At 42.1% G+C, this 21,730-nt stretch overlaps 1 protein-coding gene across 1 annotated transcript in view; it reads right to left on the bottom strand.

Moving 5' to 3' along the window:
- The window catches only part of CCDC88A (coiled-coil domain containing 88A), a 63,409-nt gene that overhangs the window by 29,507 nt on the left and 12,172 nt on the right, over positions 1–21,730 (bottom strand). Inside the window, exons 3-14 of the mRNA XM_029961643.1 lie at positions 19,698–19,806; positions 16,338–16,407; positions 12,692–12,750; positions 12,027–12,110; positions 11,299–11,439; positions 9,792–9,961; positions 6,671–6,752; positions 5,953–6,111; positions 3,975–4,121; positions 3,361–3,505; positions 2,565–2,749; positions 926–1,063 (exon numbers count right to left, since the gene is read on the bottom strand). Coding sequence (XP_029817503.1) covers positions 926–1,063; positions 2,565–2,749; positions 3,361–3,505; positions 3,975–4,121; positions 5,953–6,111; positions 6,671–6,752; positions 9,792–9,961; positions 11,299–11,439; positions 12,027–12,110; positions 12,692–12,750; positions 16,338–16,407; positions 19,698–19,806 — 1,489 coding nt within the window. The remainder of the gene's footprint in view (positions 1–925; positions 1,064–2,564; positions 2,750–3,360; positions 3,506–3,974; positions 4,122–5,952; positions 6,112–6,670; positions 6,753–9,791; positions 9,962–11,298; positions 11,440–12,026; positions 12,111–12,691; positions 12,751–16,337; positions 16,408–19,697; positions 19,807–21,730) is intronic.

Genomic DNA, 21,730 nt, shown 5'->3' with positions numbered 1-21,730 from the left:
TTAAATTGCACTTAAAAATGGCAATGTCATCAGGGGGTGTAAGTGGCATAACTACATAAAAAGATACACATGAAAAATAAAAGATAACTCCAGTTGTAATTCTGAAGGACACGATTACTAAATATGGGATTCCCAGAAGTTTCCAGAAGACTTTTTTCCACGTGTCCTCTGGACTGCTCTGCAGACACCTTTAGGAGGTGCCAGTGCCCACCAGGTGCAGGCTCATCTTTACAAGGACCCAGATGCCAGTTAAAGTGAAAAGTGAGATGTAAGTTCTGCCTTTATCCTTGAGGTAGATCCAGGAAGATGTTTCCTAGGAAGAAAATAATTCTTCCCGATTTCCTTTCCCTGTTTCAGAGCAGCGTGTCCAGGTTTTTTTTTTAACTCACAAATCAGTGTCACCTTGATGTGTCTCCTCTCAAACTGTTGCTGAGTGCCATCAGGATTCCCTCACATCCCTGAGATCACCTCTGCTTTTCCCAGAAATAAGCCCAGAGGGTGCCAGCTGGGAAACATTCCGGTGGAGGGGGCAAGGATGGAGCTGGATGTGGTGGATCCCACCCATGGGACAGGCTGCTGGAATTGTGATGAACACTGACACTGCTCCAAATGCTGCCCAGCTGTCTGGGACCTGTTTTCCTCCATGGAGAGGTGTCTGCCTTCCCTCCAAACTTCTCAAATTCCTATCTTGGCTGAGCTACACCTTCTGAGCAAATGCCCAGCCCACAGAAGCCACAGAAGGGTTCTAAACCCCCCCAAAAGTTCTAAAGCAGCAAAGCCCTGGTTAAATGAGTCCTGTCTCCCACTGCAGAGCTCAGAAAAGCCCACAAATCTGCATTTACAGTCCCCTCCTGCCTGGGAAAACCCACAAAAGGAGAACCAGCAGAGCACAAAGCAGAGGGAAAACTCGGAATTCCACACTCACTTGTCGCTCGGAGTTTTCTTTAAGTGCTTCCAGTGTCTTTTCAAGCTGTGCTTTCTCTTTCATCAAATCCTTGCTCAGATTTTGACTGTTCTGAAGACTTTGTTTCTCTTGGCTCATTTCGCTCTCCAGCTCTTCCAGCTGGGAAAAGAGAGACAAATTTATTTTTAAAATGCACTTAAAAAATGACACTTGTATTACTCTTAGCTTGAAGGCACCCTCGTAGGAATCAACATATAAAACACAGAAGAGAACACATAAAATGGATTTTTCTCATCTTTAATTGAAACAACTAATTTCTTCTGGGAATACATTTACTTCTGCCAGAATTTTCTCCCTGGCTCAGCAGACTGTATCTATAAAGCACTTTTGCATAAAAAAAAAAAAAAGGGTCAGGTTTTCTCAAGCTCTGGATATTTCCCTAAGCATCTCTTTTTTTTTTCCCTCTTAAAATTCCATTTTACTGAGATTTATACTGTTCCTCCAAGTCCCTGTTAACTTATAAAAGGTTGAATGCTGTTTGATCTTACTTAACTATTTCAAGAGATAATTATGATGATTCCCTGGGAATTCAATATTAGGTTGGTTTTGCCAAACGGTTCCAACTCGGTGTCACCAGACAGCAAAGCTATTTAAAATTTAAAATACCCAAGCATGATTTTTTTTTTTTTGGTCATACTTAAGTCATAATAAGTTAATTAGAAGCAACACACACGTTGCACTTTTAAACAATCACCTGCTGGAAGATCTATATTCAATGTCCACATAACTCAGACCCCACACAGGGGGAATGTTTAGGAACAAATCACCTGAATTAGGCAATAATTGCAGCTAAATACTGAGAAACAGGTTTACAAAAAGGCAGTAGGCTGGAATTTGTTCCTCCATGAAGCAATTTGTTGACCTGAATCCCATCTGTGTGCTTCTCATCCCTCTTCCTTCCTTTTGTACCCCTGGGACACTGCACAGAAACTCAGAGAATTATGGAATACAGGAGGGATTTCTTTCAATTCTCCCTTTTTTTTCTAATTATCTCTTATCCACTCTAAGAATAGTCTTTCACTTGGAACAGCTGCTGAAGGAAAAGCTATTTCAGGAACTTTAGACATTTCACTCCACTGTAATTAGCCAGGTGTTTTTCCCCAAATTTTTATTTTCTATAAATATCACTGACTGAATTAGTCTCTTTGATAGATATAATTTGAGCAGTAAAACACTGTAGATCAGCATGGATTAATCTGACAAATTCCTCTCTTCACCTGCTCCTCAATTCCTTGACCCACCTTCTTGCTTTCTCACCTAAAAATGAGGACACATGCCCAACTTTCCACATGCACTTTCTTCTGCTTAATAGTTACAAAAATTAATGTTTCCAAGTACCCTCAAACACTCTCATTACTCATTATACCCCAAATATGTTCATATTTTTCCCTCAGTGGTGTAAGAATCAACTGGTCACATTCTTACAGGAACAAACAAGCAAAACCCAAAAGAGAAAAACCACTCTGAGGTGATTTTATCTTTTACCATAACACCACTTAGAACCTTGTCATACTTTCAAAAAATAACAGCAACTGGTAAAATCATCCTTTAGAAAGAAAACAGCCCCCAACACTAGGCAGCTGACACAGAACTCCATTACCTTTTTGCTGAGTCTTTGGTTTTCCTTCTCCATTTTCAGGATCCTGGAACTGCTGCCCTCCACAGAACCCACGGCACTCTGCAGTTCTTCCACTGTCTTCAGCAAACTTTGGTTTTCCATCTCCAGCTTCAGCAACCTGCTGGATGTCAGCTCGTTCACCTCATGGCCCAGTGATTTCTGGGGCACTGCAGGAATAAAACACCAGTATTACACATAAAAATAAAAAGGATTCTTAACCTGGGGTTCTCGTGACTCGGCATTTTCAGACTTAGGGGATTTAGCAGCCTTTGAAGGCCCTCCAAGGCCTTCTTGGATTAATCACCCAGCAGATGCATCAAAGAAAATGTTCTGCTCTCCCAATGTTCCTAATCCCAGCAGAGACTTGTTTCCCACAGCTCAGGGTGTATCTCTAAATTTCCACAAGGGATCCAGTGTATGACCAAGCATGTTATACTGGGATAATCCACATTTTTGCCACAGCTATCCCTGCAAACAACTTCTTCTTAACTCTGAGAACAACAAAGCCAGAATAGTCCTGATCTGCTCTGAATGGCAAAATAAAGTCACTTCAAGGTATCTGTGGGGTTTACACCTCTATTTAACTGAACAAGAGTGACAAGAACAGACTTCTCATGCAGGCTGTGTCTCCAAGGATACCTGGGAATGAGCACCTCTCCAGAGGACAACAAACTCTGTACTTCAGAAACAAAGATCTTTCATTTCCTAATGCTGTGCAGCCTCTGAAATGGCAATTTTCCCATTTCACCCCTTTGCAGCATTAACTGGGCATTTTTACCTTCAGAGAGTTCAGTAGTCCTGTTGATCTGTTCCAGTTCCCAGCCAAGATGCAAAGATTCATCCATGCTTTGTTTCTGAGCCATCTCCAGGGTCATATTCTCCTCCATGAGCTCCTCAATCTTCTTTCTGTCCATGTCACGCTCCTGGAAAATCATTGCAAGTGTTAGAAAAATCTCAGTGTGTGCCAAGGATTTTATTCTCTGGTACATTACAGAGAAGTGTATAAAGTGCATTTTATGGCTGGCTAATGGGATCTTCTCCCTCCCAAGTGAGAGGGGGAAAAAATGGCAAAAGCAGGGAGAATTTTGGAGGGAAGAGGAACAACCAGTAGAGAGGAACCTCTTCTCCTCATAACCTACAGCAATGGTTCTTCACCTTTTCCAAATTCACTTCTTTCCAAGTATCAGGAAAGAGGGTATCCAGGATAAACACAGGATTTAAGTGACAACAGTCTTCTCATCCAAAAAATTGATCCTATTGCTCTTACTAATGTGTCAGTAAACCCAGAGGCCCCTTCCTTCTCTCCCCCACTGTTTTGGAGGTTCTTTTATTAAAAATGGGCACGAAATTCAGTGTGCATCAAGTGTCTTGTCCCCCTGCCCTGACACTCACCATCTCCATATCGTGCAATTTAGCTTTTAATTGCAGATTCTCCTTCTCTAACTCGTGCAGTTTGTCTGAACGGGCTCGAGTCCCCTCCAACTGATCTTCCAACATTGTCTTTGTTTCCAGCAGCACTTGATTGTCTTCCTTTAACTCCTGCAAGAATTAAGCAACAACAACAAAAAATCTCAGATCAAAAGTATTTCCTTGTTCACACAAACTTCACCACCAGTGTTAGAAACCTAATGCCAGAAAGATTCATTTGGAAGCTGTAACAGACTTCTTAGAAAACAACACATCTATGACAACAAAACTCCACATAAATTAGATTAAATGCTCCCTAAACCATTAAGAATAATGAAGATGTTGATAATCATAACCAAACATAAATACCTCTGTGATTTGAGCTGTGATTTGGGAAGATGTGTTGCAGGTACAGCCCATAATTAGGTTTATAGGCCACTGGGCCCAAAGTCAGGCCATGATGCTGAAAATGTACCCACATCCCTAAAATACAACCAGCCATTCCCAAAGGCCCTGAACACCTTTAATTTCTGCACAGAGAGGATTTCTTTTAATGGTGCCTGATGACAATAACGTGTAGAAATAGATGATTGGCAATTCTAGTCATGATACAAAGACAAAACTTTTCAAACTTCAGCCCAGTCAGCTGCAAGATCTGAAAAAAGATTAGTGAGTAAAACATAAATATTTATCCATCACACTCCTCCCCACACAAATATTAACTCGTAATTATTATTATTATGAAGCAAACCCAACTGATTGACATCTGCCTCTATTGAAAAATCAGACAGTTTACAAGCTTGAAACACATCAACAAATTTTAGGGTTTTTACTAGTTCAAGCATTCTGTGAAAATGAAATTCCCACTGGTTTCAAATCCTGTACATTAATCTCTTTTCCTCTCCCAATTTTCTTATCATATGGCATTTGCCCAACGAACTTGGTATTTACAGACAGAATGGTGGGCTACTAAAACCCTGCATGTTGATTTGTTTCCTAAATTATTAATTCCTAGAACTGTCAGTCTCCCTTGCCAGGTGTCAGCACAGCTTTTTTCAGGGTGTTTTATGCATGGAATACCATTGTGCTGGACTCATTTATGTCAACAGCCACCATTTCCTCAAGACTTTACTTAAAAAACTGTCTTCCCTTAGGAGACCCACAACAGGAGAGTGAAATGATTATATTTACAGCATTTTTAAAATTAATCTCTCCTTGGGTTTCTCAATATATCCTACACAGAGGATTCCACATAATATTCCAACCATACATAACTCTGAACATACATAAATATGTTTATTTTCATATAGTTTGGTTAGTTTGGATTTTTCATAGTTTTTTTTTTCCTTAGCTCTTTGCCAGAGTTTTTTTGTGTTGGGTGAAACCGAGCAAGAGTTCTGAGCTGCTGGAATTCTGTTCTGAGGGGATGTTCCAGCCCCTCTCTCTGAGGAATGCAACATTAATGTTAAGGGACAAGGGGCACCCTGTATCAGAGCTCTGTTCTGTACTAATGAAAAGAGAACAGAAAGGACAACTTAGTAGTCATGAATTAGATAGAATGCACATGTGGGGAGATAAACAGCTGAATCAGGGGGGTTTTTGCAAGCTCCCAGTACGTAGTCAGGAAAAGTTGATGACAAAGAGGACCCTCTTGAGGCTGAAGGACTGGAAAGACCACCAGAGGACCCCCTAAAAGGACAGCTCTGCCTCAAGCTCTGACTATTACAAATATGATAATTAGGTTGTGAAATTAAATGAATATGCACGTATAGATGTTGTAATCACTCATAAAAACCGTATCAATTACCTGGCTTTTCACTGAGAACTTGGGAGCTGCTTTGGGAGCTGGTTCCCCAACGTTGCTCACAATAAATACCTTTGTTGCTTAAAGACTCAAAACTGCCTCTGGGCAGTCTCATTTCTGCCAATTTTGGCATCGTGGGTCTGGGGGCTTAGACAGTACCTCCACTCTGGCTTTGTAGAACTCGATGTCGTGGAGCCTCTCCTTGTAGCGGCCGACCTCGCTCTCCAGCTTGTCCACCCGGATCGCCTTCTCCCGGAGCGCGTCCAGCTCGTCCCGGTACACCCTGGCGGAGCGGGCATCCGACAGCAGGTTCATGTTCTGGGAGCAGGGAAACACAGGCATTGCAGGCAGGAGGTGCTCCTCAGTTAGATTCAGGGATGGCAGAGGAACATCAGCTCATTTGGACAAAGGGAAAGAAAAAGTGGTGTTCTGGGCGCTCGATCCGGGGGATGGATTTCCAGGAAAGCGCCTGTTTCAAGGGCTCCTGATAATTTTAGACACTCACATGCTAATCATAAACTAAACAGATGTTTTCCCTCACTGTCAACACACAGACTCGAAGTATAAAGGGAAACCAGACCAAATTTGAGGGTGTTGATTTGGGGAATACAAGCTCAGAGGATCCGCTCTCGGACACAGTTTTTGTGGAAACAAAAAAAAAAAAAAAAAAAAATGAGAGAAGAAATACTAACCTATCTCAGAGTATTTTTTTTCAGCATAATATACCAAATAAAGGAATAAATTACACCAGATCATGTTCAGAGTGCAAAATAAAACACATAATATTAATGAAAATGTATTTATTAATACCAAAAAACGGAAATTGTTCTGGTGGAGGCAACTTTTTTTTGTCCTTTTTTTTTTTTTTTAAACATACCTCTTGCTGAAGTCTCTTCAGTTCAGCTTCCATCTGTTCAAGTTCTTGTTTACAGTCAAGCAGCTGCTCAGTCTTTTCCTCCCTTAAAAGAGAGAACACAAACCAGTGAAATGCGACCACAAAACCTGCTGATGATCATCTCCTCTGAGAACCAAAGGCTGAGATCCGTGACACTTCCACCCTCTAATCCACGATCTCAGGGACATCACAGCCTTTAGGGTTTAGTCTTCAGCTAATCTTTTGAATTTGCTCAGACTTTTCCCAGTCCTTCAAGTTGTTCCCCAAGATTTCCTACTTGTGCAGGGCAGAAAACAGGGTGCAATAAGAGAATACACATGAATATGTACCAGGAGATTCACACCCAAAAGGAAACTCAGAATTATTTCAGAATATACACTGGAAAGCTCTAAATATTTTCCAATGGCCACCGATGCATCCTGCCACAGATCAGGCAAAACCAATTTTAAAAGCACTTCTATACTTCTGTTCTATAATTTTTCTTTTCCTTACAGAGGAGAAATAAGGTTTTCAGGTGCCTCTACTCAACTGAATAAGATTCTGCTTAAGAACCTTAATAATGTCATGAAACACATAATGAATTTTAGTTTTATGGAAACAAAATTCTTAGTGTACTCAAATTTGTGATCAATTCTGACAGGACTCCTCCTTAAATTCCAACTAACACTTACTTCTCAATCCTTCAAAAATGAGTTTGTTAAACAATCAATAAGTGCAAAGGAAATAATTAACTGTCTCAAAGACACACAATACCTGATGTTCAATATTCAACTGCACCTCAGAACAAACAGAATTTGCTGCTGAAAAGACCTGCCCCATCCAGTATTGTATGATCTTAAAAGATATATTGCCCATTGAGAGGTGTTACTGTGTTATTTCACATTTTGGAATGAATGGATAAGGGGGAAATAAGAGAATTGAATGGACTGAAATGCATAATACAATCTGAAAGCAAAACCATACTAATAAAAAACCAGACCTGTTTTAAACTAAACCAGAGCAGTTGTTCTCAAAAATGAGCCAATTTCACCATGAATGATGTTTTTGCAAGCAGACATTGTTTGGAAAAGGTCACTGAGAGCCTACAAACACAGGAGAGGCAGCTCAGTGCAGCATCCCTGCCCACAGACACAACGGATCCTGCATTTCTGTCACTTTTCCATGACCATTCACACTCCTGTTGTTGTTCCACACAGCAAACCAGGGGTGCAACTTCCAGCTCCAAGGTTTCTGTAACTCCAAGCCTCCAATCCCTGCTTTGCATCCGAGTGAAAAACAACCTTTATGGACCTTTTAATATGAAATGACAGCGGCTCCGGTGCCTGTTAAACCAGGTACGAAGGCCCAGTGCCAAAGCCAGATTAGGAATAAACGTTCAGCTGAATATTTTCAACTGTGGAATTCACGTAATTTCAAATTAAATCAAATAGATGCAGCATTTTAACAGTGAATGCTGCAGCCAGAAGTTAATGTAGCCAAGTCTGGTGTTTTACAGATAGTGCTGCACCCAAAGGAAATTTATTTATGGACTGAAGAGTGTAAAATGTGAACTGTTCTGAGCCATCAGTGCTGCCCTAATTGCATCCTTCAGCTCCACGCTGGAGAGGATTGGACTAAATTATACAGAACACGCCAGTGTTCACTGTTTAGGCTATCTATTAACTGTCAATCAAACTAATAACAGCAATTTTTTCACTAATTTTCCTGGTGCAGCTGTTTATAGAATATCCTGGGCGGGCTCATTGCAGCAGCCACACAATGATACAGACATCAGGGAAAAAGAGCCCCCTCTTTTGTCCTCTGTTCCTCGGGAAGGCCACGGTGTGGTGGGGGAAGGGGATCCTGGGAGTCAATCAACGAGATACTTAATGCAGCCAGCTAGAAATGATCTGATCAACAAACTGACACCAGCAGGGCAGCAAACTGGCAACTGGGACTCGTGCACCTTCAGCTGGTAATTTAATTCATTCACCTGTCTCCTCTCTCTGCTGAATTTAAAAAAATAATCTTTATTTAAAGCTGTTTCTACACTATAGCAAGTTACTGTACATGCTGAACCTCTTCAGGTTTAACATCTGTGTTCTTAGTTCAGGACACACACTTCACTCTGCTAAAACAACAGATTCTCCACAGGTCCATTATCATTCTTCACTTCAAATCACCCTTCACTCTGCTCAGATTTGTTCCTAGACTTAAAGACAAAGCACCCACTGATACCTGCTGGATCAGGAGTAGCTTGCAGGAGAAAACAAGTGTCTGTGCAGACAAGAAACCTTTTACACAGAAAGAGATTAAGAGACGAGGGACAGGAAATTATTCTAGTGGAGATTTTTGTCCTGTCTGCAACAAATTTAAACACTTCATGAAGCATGAATGAACCACAGGTGTGCTTCCAACACGAAGCAGGTCACTGAGAAGGAACCTGCTGCTGAGCAGGAACCACTCCTGAACTACCTCCTTTTAAAAAGGATATTTTTATCACTGATCCCTGAATGGTCAGCACACAGCTCTTGCTTCCAGTCCCCACCTGCCTGCCCCATGTAATTGTTGTTGAGTGTGTCACCCCAGAGCTGCCTCAACTGCAGAGATATTCTCTCAGGAACACAGCTGAACACACAAGTACTAAAACTGCAGTCAGACACTCATTAACGATAATGAACAACAGAGCAAGCACAGAGAGCGTGCCTCTGAAACAACAATATTTACAAAATATGTAAGAGCAAAAGGGCTGCATTAAATTAGCTGTGAGTACTTCCAAGAGACAAGTTCTGTGGAGCAAAGAGCCTGTTACTGTGCTGTAACACACTCCAGACACTGCTCAAACACAGCCAGTTCTTCAGGGTGCTCTGAGCACTGAAGACACAGAACTGGCACCGAGTTCAGCGTGTTCATGGCTAAAACATCCATATGATCCAGAATACAAACCCAGACAGGCACAGGTGAAAAGCTGTGTTTGTCACCTGGCTCCACAAACCCCTTCCAATTATAAAAATGCGCTTCCAAAAAACCCACGTCAACCAACGTTTGAAAGGACGAAGGATTTGCCCGAAGACCACTCCCAGTGTGCCAAAATGAATGTTTTCAACTGAACACAGCTACTCACAGCTCCTGCCTGAGCCTCCTGATCTTGGCTTTAGCGTCTGCCAGCTCCACGGAGAGGTGCTGCCGGCTCTCCGTGCGCTTCATGCCGGGGGAGCCGCACGGGGACTGCGCCGCCGACGCGTGAGGTAGGAAACGGAGACAGTCCCGCTCCTCCGACAGCTCGATGATGGTCTGGCACGGGGGAAAACAAGGAGAGGGAGGAAAAATACACCACTGCCCTCAGACAGCCACCAACCTGCACCTTTAACAAACCAAAGGCTGGAGCGATGCAGGAATAGCGGAAAGGTTTCGACCCCTTGTCCTAGTTCGAACAGCTGGGACCAGTTCATCACTGGATGGGTGTAACCCAAAACTGGGTATTCTACAGCCTTCCATGCCATTGCCCAGAAACTGTTCTCAATAGACCATTTACACCCTCTGCCCAGAGCAGCCCTGACTCCTCAGGCTATAAACTGGAGGCCCATGAGACAGGAGGATGCTCCTGTGCTCACACCCAGTGTGGAACTCCCCGCCCTGAGGGAGGCACTGGGCATTCCTGCCTCAACTGGAGGATAGATAATCCTGGGGTCTTGGGACTTTTTTAACCACTTGTGGGATCCAGAGGAAGACTGAGACCACCACTCTCAACCAGACTGAGACCACCACTTTTCAAACAGACTGCACCAGCACTCTCACCAACAGGTTTTCCCCTCTCCTTTTCCTTTGGACTCAGGGAGCCCAAGGAACACCACTCTGTTCATGCCCCAGGGTGCTGGGTTATACATTTGGGTTTTGTGGGTTAAAACCATTTGTTTGTCTGTATAGTCGTACTTATTGTATTATTTTATTGTTATTCTGACTTATAATCTCTCCTTTGAGTTGAGTTCATTTCCCTGTTGGTTTACCTTTAAACCAGCACACCCCTAAGGAAGTTTGAAGCCCTGCTTGTGCCCCTACACCCACAAAGCAAAGAGCCACAGGTGTTTAACAGGAGTGTTGGGCTCCTTTATTTTTAACTGGAAATTTAGACTTTTAAGTGCACAACATTCTCAGTGCTCAGAATGGACTGGGTAGTGAAAGGCAAGAATTCCTGGGACATGAGGATAAATGTGTGTCTCTAACAATGTTCTCTGGTGAGCAGCAGCATCCCTGCCAGCTGAGGGAAGCAACAGACCCACAGGAATATCCCTATTTCCTCAGATAAGTAAGGGTGTTATCCAAACACAAAGATCTCTTGTATTTTAAAGCCGCTTTTCCTTTGCTTTGCAAAAAAGCATCACCACACATCCTCTACCCTCTGTTTGACTCCTATCCAGCCTGTGAGCAGGAAAAGCAGTTGCTGCCCATCCAAGGAATATTTGGAATAACTGCAACACTGACAGAGCCACACTCCACTGAGGGGCAAACCTGGCACCACCGAGATGGTTCTGAACTTGTAATGGTTATTAAACACATTTCTGGTTCTTCACTCTCACACAGCCTCATGATAATCCTGGCCTGGTATTTCCCTTCCCAACCCAAATCCGTACCTCTGAGTGCTCATCTCTCTCATCTATAAGTCTTTTCAAATGCAGTGCCATGTTTTTCAAGAGAGGTTCAACATACTCCTGTGTCAGCACAATGACATCCATCCACTGCAGATCAAACACGTTCTCCTGGTTGTGAGTTACCTACACGGGACAGAAGGAGAGAGAAAAAACATCCTCTAGGACTTGTCAGAGTAGAAAGGCAGCACAAAGAAAATAAAGCTGCAACCCTGTGGGTTAAATCCTCTGGATAAGGTAGGAAAATATTAATATATTCATTTAATAGATTAAATTGTATGTAATGGAAGACTTTTTGTCTACCTGAGAGCAGCCCCTTGTACCTTTGGCAAAACAAAAAGCCAGACATATTAGACCATGACAATGACATATTAGACATCACAAACCTGGGACTGGGATTATATTTTATAAATAAATCTGCATATGAAAACGTCACTAAACTTAATTTGCTGTAACTCTTAAGAATGCCTTGAAGCAACAGACTTGTTTCCTGGTACTGCTTTAACAGTGTAACCCAAAAATGCTCCGTCACGAAATCTTTTTGTGAATCAAGTGAAAAAACAAAGACTTTTTGCTGCTTAAAGAAACCTCTGGATAGGCAAATCACACGTTTGATTGACCTGCTTTTGAACAAATGCAGTTCATCTTCCTACAGCACAGCATTACACCTCAAAAAAAATAAATTAAAAGCACAAACAAAACCCCCAATATACCTCCTGAATATGGGCTGCAACAGCTGCTCTGGTGTCAAAATCCAGGCCTTGGATTCTTTCGATAAATTCTTCTTTTTTCTGACACTGAAAATAAAGACACCTATTTTATACAAGTATTTTCAGTCCTCTTTTATATTTCTAAGATTTACAACTTATAAAGCTGCCATTGCAATGTTCACATGACTAAATTATTACTCAGTCGTTCTGCTGACCAATAAAACCCTTGGTTTATATCATGGTACAGTAATTATAGCTCTTCAACACTAATTTAATGATAAAGAAAAAACAGGTCGAAATAGGGTAAGGAAGAGTTTTCTTAAAATAGCTCCTTATTCAAATTTTATGACAGTGTATTTATTAAATACATGAAACAGATGCAGTAAGATGTATCAGCAAGATAATTCTTCAGTAGTTTACTATTTTCTTCCTTTCTTTACAGCATCAGGTAAATGAACACTATTGAAATGAATAAACTATCAGAAATTCCATGTTTTGTGCACTAAGAGGTGTAGGGTTATATTTTAACTGTCAGGATATTCAGATTTTAGTAGCACTGGAGGAAGGGAGGACTAAGTTTTACACCACCTCAGGTATTAAAATATTAAGAAAAGAGATGAGGAGCAGTTAAAACAATTCCATACAGACATAAACATAATTAAACCCACCTGAACTGCACAACCAAGTAAAAGCAGGAGGAGCTTTTTTACTTCTTCAGTACCTGGCTCTAAGGAGAAGACAAGAAGAAGAAATGGTAGGTGTAAAAAGGTAATTTGGGCTTCTTCCCCTACCCCTCAGAAAACATCAGGTTTTCTCACTATTTCCACTAATTTATGTTAACCTTGTTTAGAAAACAGAGGAGGAAAGCCCCATCCTTCCACCCTTCAGCTTAGTGCTTTTTGCCATTTCACTGCCAATTTTCTGAGTTAAAAACCCAACATCCATAATAGAATAATTTGAAGTGGACAAAAAACCCCATAAATTCAGCCCTTGGAACAGCAAAACTTCAGAGGGACGTTTTTAGGAGCACTCTGGAGACCTACAATCAAGTTTTCAGTGGTCACCTCAGGCACCTCCAGAGAAGTTCCACCAGTGTTTAAATTCCCTGCCACCCCCGAGCTGGCAGAGTTAGGTGACAAGTTCACTTAAATTCTTCCCCAAAGCTGCATTAGATATTCATCTGCACATCAAAAAAAATCAAAATGTATTTCCAAATCTGGCCTTAAGCATCTTAATCTCCTAAAGAAGCTTAAGTGAAAGAACTCTGTTTACAGATTAGTAAAAAACGTTTCTTACTTTTCACATTCAGAATGTCCCCGTCTTGCTACTAAATATAGAAATAACAATCTATATCTAGAATATAAATGCCATGAAGCAAAGCCTTCGAGGAGGGCAAAATAGCTCAGGCATTGACTCAGCCCACTTCTTTCAGAGGGAGCTAAATTATGGGGATAATCCCAATGAACATGGAATGTTAGGTTTTTTTCAAGGGAAGTTACGAAGAACATGAACTCAAATGGGAGATTTTTTTATCATTTATACACTTCCTGCATCCCAAAGTCTCGAGCTGGGAAGCCTTTTAGGTAGAACCAGAAAAAACATCAATGAGTGTGTTTTACCAGAAGCCACTTTGGCTGAAGAAGGGGAATTCCACCTGGCTGCCTGTCTCAATGAGGGTTAACTGGAATACTGGAACAGGAGGAATCCATCCCAACAGCTCACATCCTACATTCTTTTATCCCAATAAATTAATCACACTTTTTTATTTTTTAAGCAAGCCCTGAACTCCTCTTCACTCCCCATCTCCTGGCTTTTAAACACCCACCTGAATGTTGCTGCCTTGTCTTTGTCCCCCATTCCCTGATGGAACACTGCAAAATACTGACCAACCTCAGCTTCCCTCTGCTGCCAAACATCCTGTACGTTTTGCTTCCTTTCCCTCCACCACAAACACAGAAATAATTATTCTCTTCTACACCCTCCAACTCGCTGCTTGAACTTTGTCCCTACCCTGTGCTCCCCTTTAATCTTCCCTGTGCTCACTCTTATCCCTGACTTTCATACTCCCTCTCATCTCTGACTTTCCCTCCTCTCCTGGATGGCTCTCTCAGAAACAGGGCCTTGCTTTAATCTCCCCTTTCCCCTGTTAAAGGCCTTTTTCCTTGTCATTATCTCCTTTCCCCTTTCCCCCTGTAATTTAATTTCCCATTTCCAGGCTGCAGCTCCTCTCCTCCAGTTTTCTCCTCCAACTGGCTTCCTGCCAATTAGCTCAGCTGAGATGTTTCCTGATAAAGTCCCTGATGACCTGTTTTGTCAGAGCTCAAACCCAGCATTCCACCTGCATTTTCCTGGCTGAGCCAACTGCCTCCCATGGAGCCAGACACGTTTCTCTTCCTTAAATCTCATCTGCTCCTGCAATTCCCGATCTTCTGCTATTTCTCTACTGATCATTCCTTAAGGGGAAAAACCAGGAGACATTCCTGTGAAAAATCCCAGCTCCAGCCCAAGCTTTAGTGGAGCAAATCCGTGTGATTATCAGAGCCTTGACTTTTGCTGTGAGGCCTTGCCTTGGGGCAATCAGATTTACACTGCAGGCCTCTCCAAGGGTTTAACAGCCCTGCACTTGCACACCAAATAAAGCTTAAAAATCCATTTTGGAACGAGATCCTTCTCAAGCTGACACAGCAAGGCCTGACTTCCAAAGGGGAAAAGGTTCAGGAGGGACCCCAAAGGAACAGGCCTATCTCTGGATTCAGACCCAGCTCCATGAGGGACTCGGGCAGGAATGTGAAACACCTGCAAGAATGTTGCCCAAACATAACAATTCTTTCTTAATACGAGGGCTGTGCTACAGGGAAGTCCTGATTTTCTCCCAAACCCACAGGAGAGCAATGCACACACCAGCTGCCAAACCACAGAAGCTGCACAGATTTGGCTGAGATCCCAAAACACAAAGACACCTCCTTATTAATGACAAGGCATAGATTTTTTATGTGTACAACTAAATACAGTCTTATCTCTGTGGGGTTTTAATAAAATTTCATCTTATACTACACAATACCAAGACACTTTGTCTCAGTATCTCGAAGAGAACAATAAACATCACTAAAAAACTCAATGACCGGGGTTTTTTTTCGAATCTGTTTTTTCCATTAAATCCACGGAGTCTTTCGAAAACCTTAAGAAAGTCTGGAATCGAAATAGGAAAGCATGGTGCATTCCATTGTCTTGGAAAAGAAGAGACCACATTGACACCACTTCTTGTGCATATGACAGCAGCTACACACAGAGAAACTCAAAAGGCTGTGACCTCAGCAGCAAAAGCAGCAATATCCAAAAGCAGCAGGTAAAAAAGAATTAAAAAGCAAGATATCTACATAAATGGGATGTGTGCAGATGGGATATGGAAAATACCAAGGTTATGAACCTTGGGATTGCAAAGTGAGGAAACACAGATGGTTCTTCTGGCTCATGAGAAAGCCCTGGTGTCACAGACACGGAAGCATGGATAGGAGACATCCCAAATAAATAAAACAAGCCAGGGGAAGCTGCACAGCCTGTTAGAGGAGTTCCTAACCTCTCTGCTGAGGTGTCAGAACATCAGGAGAACCTGGGACACATTAGACCCAAGTAAATAAACTCTGCCCCATCCAGAGTGGCTCCATGCAGGCCAGGTGTGTCTGCTCCGTGCTTCTGGAATTGAGAGCATGGTGCAGAGATTCCCAGGAGGCTGTGGACAGTCAGCTGGCTCCACACAGGCTAAGTGTCCTGGGCTCAAAATTGCAACTCTCAGAGCTGGAAGCAGAGAAGGTGGGAGCATGGAGAAGACAGTGTCAGTTCGGGGGAGAAAGCAAGAAGGTCAGAGCAATAACTGTCAGGTAAGGATGCAAGAGAAGCAGAGGATCTGGGGGAAGGAAAAACAGGGATTAGGAGCTGGATCAAGTGAGATGCACTGAATTTCCTCAGCGGTGACACAGGTGAAGGAAGTTGGAAGTGCAGTAGCTGGGAGTACAGGAAACTTAAACTCTGTGCTATCAGTGGCTCACTGGTTGCTGGGAAATGAACTCTGGTCCAATATAAATCCTGAGAGAGGGACAAATCACATTTCTGCATAGTGTGGACCCCTTGTGTGAACAAAGAAAACCATTATTAAATCATTAAACCATTCCTAATCATTATTAACCCACTTACTTGCCAAAGCACTCACACAATTTTCTGTCGAAAGGCTCGATCCTATATGAATTTTATTTCCAGTGAACTCACACAAATTATCACAGCAGTGCACATTTTTATCTTAGTCAAAAAGAAACTTACCAGAAAAGGGATTTTTGCCAATTATTAACACGTTTGGCAAAGACATCATGATGAGCTGCTGCAAGTTCTCCTGTAAAAGTTAATTACAATGTCATTTACACCACATGCATTGAAGGAAAGCAAACATCAAATACCAACAACCACTAGTGTTACATAAATAGTTTGAATTTTTTCAGGTCTTAATGCATAGATGTTAAACACTTAATTATCTGGACTCTAATTAAAAAAAAAACAAACTTACAGGCTATGAGTTAGTGCTACAAAGGCCCTGTTTTACTGGTTTGCACGGTCATCTCCACACAGCAAAATCCTCTCGTGGCAATGAGCTGGCTTATGGATCTTAAGCCCACTAGATCCTCAGTGAGAATGCAGCAAAACCCCTTTAAATTATTATGTTTGTGTTTCTCCAGGTAAGTTATCGACAAATGTTTATTTTCTTGGCTCTAAGCTGCATTTATGGTGCAAAATATCAATTTCCTCTCTTCTCCATGACTCTCTTTGGCTTCCCCAAAAGGTGGATGTGAAAATCCCCGGGGGGCTTTGGTGCAGTGACACTGGGGCAGCTGTGAGTATAAAGGCACAACCCCCTGCCTGCACAATGCCATGGAACTGGATGGAAGTGGCAGCCACCAGCTCTGCCTGTCTGTCCCCCACATTCCAGCAATGGAGAGGTGCCCTGGCCAGGACCGGCTGTAATCGGGTCAAATCCTCAGTCTAGACAGAGCCTAATTCTCCTGAAGCAGAGTAGTCTTTCTCCTATTCCCAGATGTTTATTCCCAGCAGATGCCATCCCAGCAGCAGCTCGGGAGCCAGGCTTTTTGTTTTTCCACAGTGACAGAGTCATTAATACAGAAAATGTTCCTGCTCCAAGGCAATGTGTTCCAGAACAGCCAAAGAAAGGTACATGGAGGTGTCACACTCCAACCTAAAAACCTAACCTAAGAAAAGCCCAATATTCCTTCAAAAACACCTGTAGAAATTATTAGTTATAGCTGTACTTGTAAGTTCCCACCAGTTAATACAGGACATAAAAAGTTATATCTGAATGGATTAATACTAGACTGAAAAGTATGTGCTTTCACAGCACATGCCTGAGACAAATCATGAGGAGGGAGAAAGCAGCTTTGACCTACTCAAAGATCATGAATTTCAACCAAGCTGTAGTATCCACTTGATAAAGACAATTTTCAAAGAAATGAAGATATGAAGGGCACCACAGGATGTTTTAAATCTATACAGAACAGATAAAACACAAGGAATTCAACAAATATCCATAGCTACCATGAAAGAAAACCAAATATTGCTACAAACTGGGGGCTTGGTGGCTTTTTTGTTGGTTTTTCTTTTTTGATAACAGCTCCAATAATTCCATGCTGCTGTCATAAAGCTGATCACACCATACCATGAGGCAGGGTGTGAGCAGCAGTAACCAAAAAATGACACTATCACCTGTTTCCTTACAACACCAACCAAAAAATGACACTATCAGCTGTTTCCTTACAACACCTCTGCCTCGCTCCAGAGGTGTGTGCCACCTCCTCTGTCACCCTGCATTAACTCCAGCCCTGCTCCCAACCTGTCTGTCCTCCTGAACTGGCTAGAAAAAACTTCTAGAAAAAAACTCACAGATTTTTTAACTCTTGTTTAACCTGCAAAAATCAATTCAGCCCATTTACAAAATTCTGCCTTGCTTGTACAAACTTTTAGAGCTCAGGAGTATTTCCTTTCCTAAAGCTTTACACATACCATTTTAACTGTGCATGTTATGTCCTCCCAGAGCAGCTTTTTTTGACAAGCACAAACTGATGCAATTGTTTGCTAAAATGAGAGGGCATTTTCCACAGATGTTATAAAATCACATGGAATAAACTCAGACAGACAAGCTCACAATAAGAAGCTTTAAGAGTTAGGTTAACATAATGCTAAAAATTAAAAATCCCCATGTCCATGTCTGATTCCTGCTGTAATATTCCAGGCAGGGAGAAATAGCAGATCTCAGCACAGCCACTGCTTTCCATGTTCACTGCTCTTGGATCTCAGGTGGACACAGGGAACACTGGGAGCACTCAGGTGTGAGAGCTCCCACTCCAGGCTATGGGAGGCCTCTCAGTTCGATTCCAGGGCATCCATCAAGCCCAGGATTTCCTGCCTGGGGGGATTTCACAGGTGACAGGAACTCAACTGACCCTTCCTTGGAGTTTGCTGAGCTGCCTCTCCCACACAGGCCCGGCTCTGCTCTGAGCTGGAGGGGGAGCAAAGGCTCCAGCCCACCCTTTATCCCCAAAACAAATCCTTATTCCTGCTAAAACACAAGCTGTGCAGTGTTTCCATGTTCCCTCACATGAGGCACCTCACAAGTCCAAGAAACTTAGGAGGGAAAAGGAGGGAAAAAAGTGTAAAACAGTTAAAAGTGTTGTTCGATCTTCAAAGGTGTGGTTTTAATATTTCTTCAATAAAAATGCTTTTTTAACTTTAAAAAAAAGATATAATAAATTCTTTCTCTCACAAAGGTTTGGAGCAACATTCCCAATCCTGAACATTCACCTAACTGCCAGGAATTCTGCCTGGTCCTGGAGCACTGGGACTGGCTGATACCACGAGGCCAGTGGAGCACAGGGAATGCTTTGTATTCCAATAAAGATCAATCCCGTCAGTGCCTGTGCCTTCTGCTGCACCAGTTGTGGAGCACTAATGCCTGGTGGAAAACCACTTCCATTAGGAAAAGGAAAAGCATATGGGTCATAGCAGGCAGCACATAAACCCACGTGCAGGGGCTGCCAAGGACAGAACGACGGGAAGCGCTGGAATAACGTCCGCTGGCCCGTCCCGGCAGCGACAGCTGGGAATTCTCACTGCACTCGGCAGTTTGGGAAAGCACACGCTCCATGTGTACACAGCAGGAGCACAGACATCAGCACAGGCCAGGCCAGGATGCACAGGGAGAGGCAGAGCAAAGGTTTTGTCCTGCTGAAAATCAAATTAATTCTAAACCCAATGTGTTTTGTCCCGTTTTTCTTACAGAAACTCCGCTGGTAACGTTAAATGCACGTGTAATCATCTCCCTCACAGGCACAAAACTTGCTGCAGCTCACAAATATCAACCAGCAGTATTTACTGTACTACAGGAGTAATTTAATACACAGAGTATCTGTTACATTAACAGATCATCATTCACATACAAGTGTTTCCACTACAGCTGTAAATCAAACACGATAAAACATTTGACCAGATATATAAACAACCATTCCTACAAGTATCTCGAAATATTCATCTTATTTTTCTTACATTCAAAGACATGGTTATAAAAGAACACTTAGCAATAATTCCAGGCAAAGCACAACACAAGAAACAATTACTGACCTGATAGTAAGTTTTGATTTGTTTCACCAAAATAGACAAATTCTGAATCCTTAACGAGGCATCATTGTTGACTTTTTTGTTTATCCTCTGATTGGCAGACTTTGGATTGCTGCAAGAGAAAACAGGGACAAAAGAGAATAAACTGAACACACTGAACATGAATCTCGAAACTCTCTCCATAAAGCTAAAGGTACACTTTATGTGTACCTTATAAAATGCTGTTTTGCCATCATGAGGCACAAGAAGCAACATAATTTTTGGCTTTTAGAACACAAAATGAAATACATCATGCTAACACATATTAAATTATTTTAAATATATTTACAGATGATTGAGACCTGTCAACAAAGGGGTTATTGACTGGTATGTTGTCATGTGTTATCACATACCACCAGAGTTTTCTCTGGCTTCAGAGAGGAAATCAATCTCTCCTTCCTTCCCAAAGCAGAAAGGACCTGAGGAAATGCAGATGAGTCACCCTTTTTCAATACCTCAGGACACAGCGAGTTATTAACACACACAGGACACTGTGACAACCTTTCCTTGGGATTTTCCATGGCAAACAACACAGAATCAAAGCACCCCTCATCACCCTCCTGAAGCTTTAAACAATCCCTGAGGGATGGCCAAAGTGAAGTTCCTTTTACAGAGACACTCGATGCAGTTGCACAACACAACTTGTGCTGTTTAATGGCATTATTGTGCAGTTTAATGACATTATTATCAGCTAAATGAGCAGCTGGCTGGGCTGCTGAGCTCCAAGCAGAAAGCACCAACCTCTCCCTGGCAAAACTTTGTATTTGCCTTTCACAGCTTGCTCAACTCCCAGCACACCAGAATTTTTAAAGGATATATATTGATGTCTTTCCTTCAGTTTACTGCTCTCAGCATTTCCTGGCTCATAAGGACATATAGAAATAAGAGGAAAAACGGTGCTGGGAAAGGAAGTTGGGTCGTATATAAAATGCACCACCAACACACAGCCATTTATGAAATAAAAGCAGTAAGCACAGCACCCTTTTTTTGTATATGTGAACATAAATCTAGGAAAATTAGGACATGGGTAATTGCCTCATTCCCAAATGCTCATCACCACGATCCTAAAAATACTATAAACAATTAAAAGTACATCTGAGAATAATACATCAGCCCAAACTGTGTGACTGAGGTGTCACCTTGGATTTATTAGTTCAGCCAACCTGTGGCTGCAGGAGGAACTGAAGGGGCTAAAAATAACTCCTCTTTGCAGATGCACAGAACTGAACTCCTTTCCACGCTGAATTCATTCAAATTTGTTAAAATCAAAGAGAAAATCCACGATAAACCCTGCTGACCTACAGAGATCAGCTGAAGTCTCCTATTTCTACATTCATATCTCCAAAAGGCCGATTTGGGGCCCTTAATCTTCATGTTTAATCTTAATGACTACGGGATTATCTCGGGGCTTTTTCATCATCTTCGGCGGCGGCATTTCTGCAGCCCCACGTTGGAGAGGACTCTCCCTGCAGAGCACTCAAAGCACAGGGCACTGGACCTTCCTGGATATTGTCACAGCTCTCATTTCGGGCACCAACACAAAACTCAGCGTGCAACCACAGGAATTCAGAACACAAATGTCACCAAAGCCCAGGCTTTGCATTTTCCCATTTCAGAAGCTCTGCTGGAATAGTTAGACTGGCCTAGGCAGAAGGCATTCAACTTTTTCTTTTTCTTAAATCCTTTTTTTTTTGGCATGAATTGCAGGAAACTGTTTACTGAGATTGTGAATTTTTTGCTGGGAAAACTTGGGCCACTGATGTGCTCTGGAACTGCATCTTGACCAAACTCAGAGTCCAGTTATAAGATGCTCTGCTAGGGCAGATGATCAACAATTAAAATCAGAATGTCATGCTAGGGCAGATGATCACTCTTGGGACAACCTGGAGCACAGGTTTTAATTTATTTTAATAATTTTAATTTTTTTCCAAAACATTACAGCGACGGGTCCAACAGAACCCCCCAAACTCTGAATTTCCTTCACATTTTTCAGCAGA

Source organism: Manacus vitellinus, unplaced genomic scaffold, assembly GCF_001715985.3.
Source record: "Manacus vitellinus isolate BGI_N305 unplaced genomic scaffold, ASM171598v3 scaffold_38_pilon, whole genome shotgun sequence".
Taxonomy (NCBI): domain Eukaryota; kingdom Metazoa; phylum Chordata; class Aves; order Passeriformes; family Pipridae; genus Manacus; species Manacus vitellinus.
The sequence above is the reverse complement of the archived record's forward strand: the minus strand, read 5'-3'. Positions and strand labels throughout refer to the sequence as shown.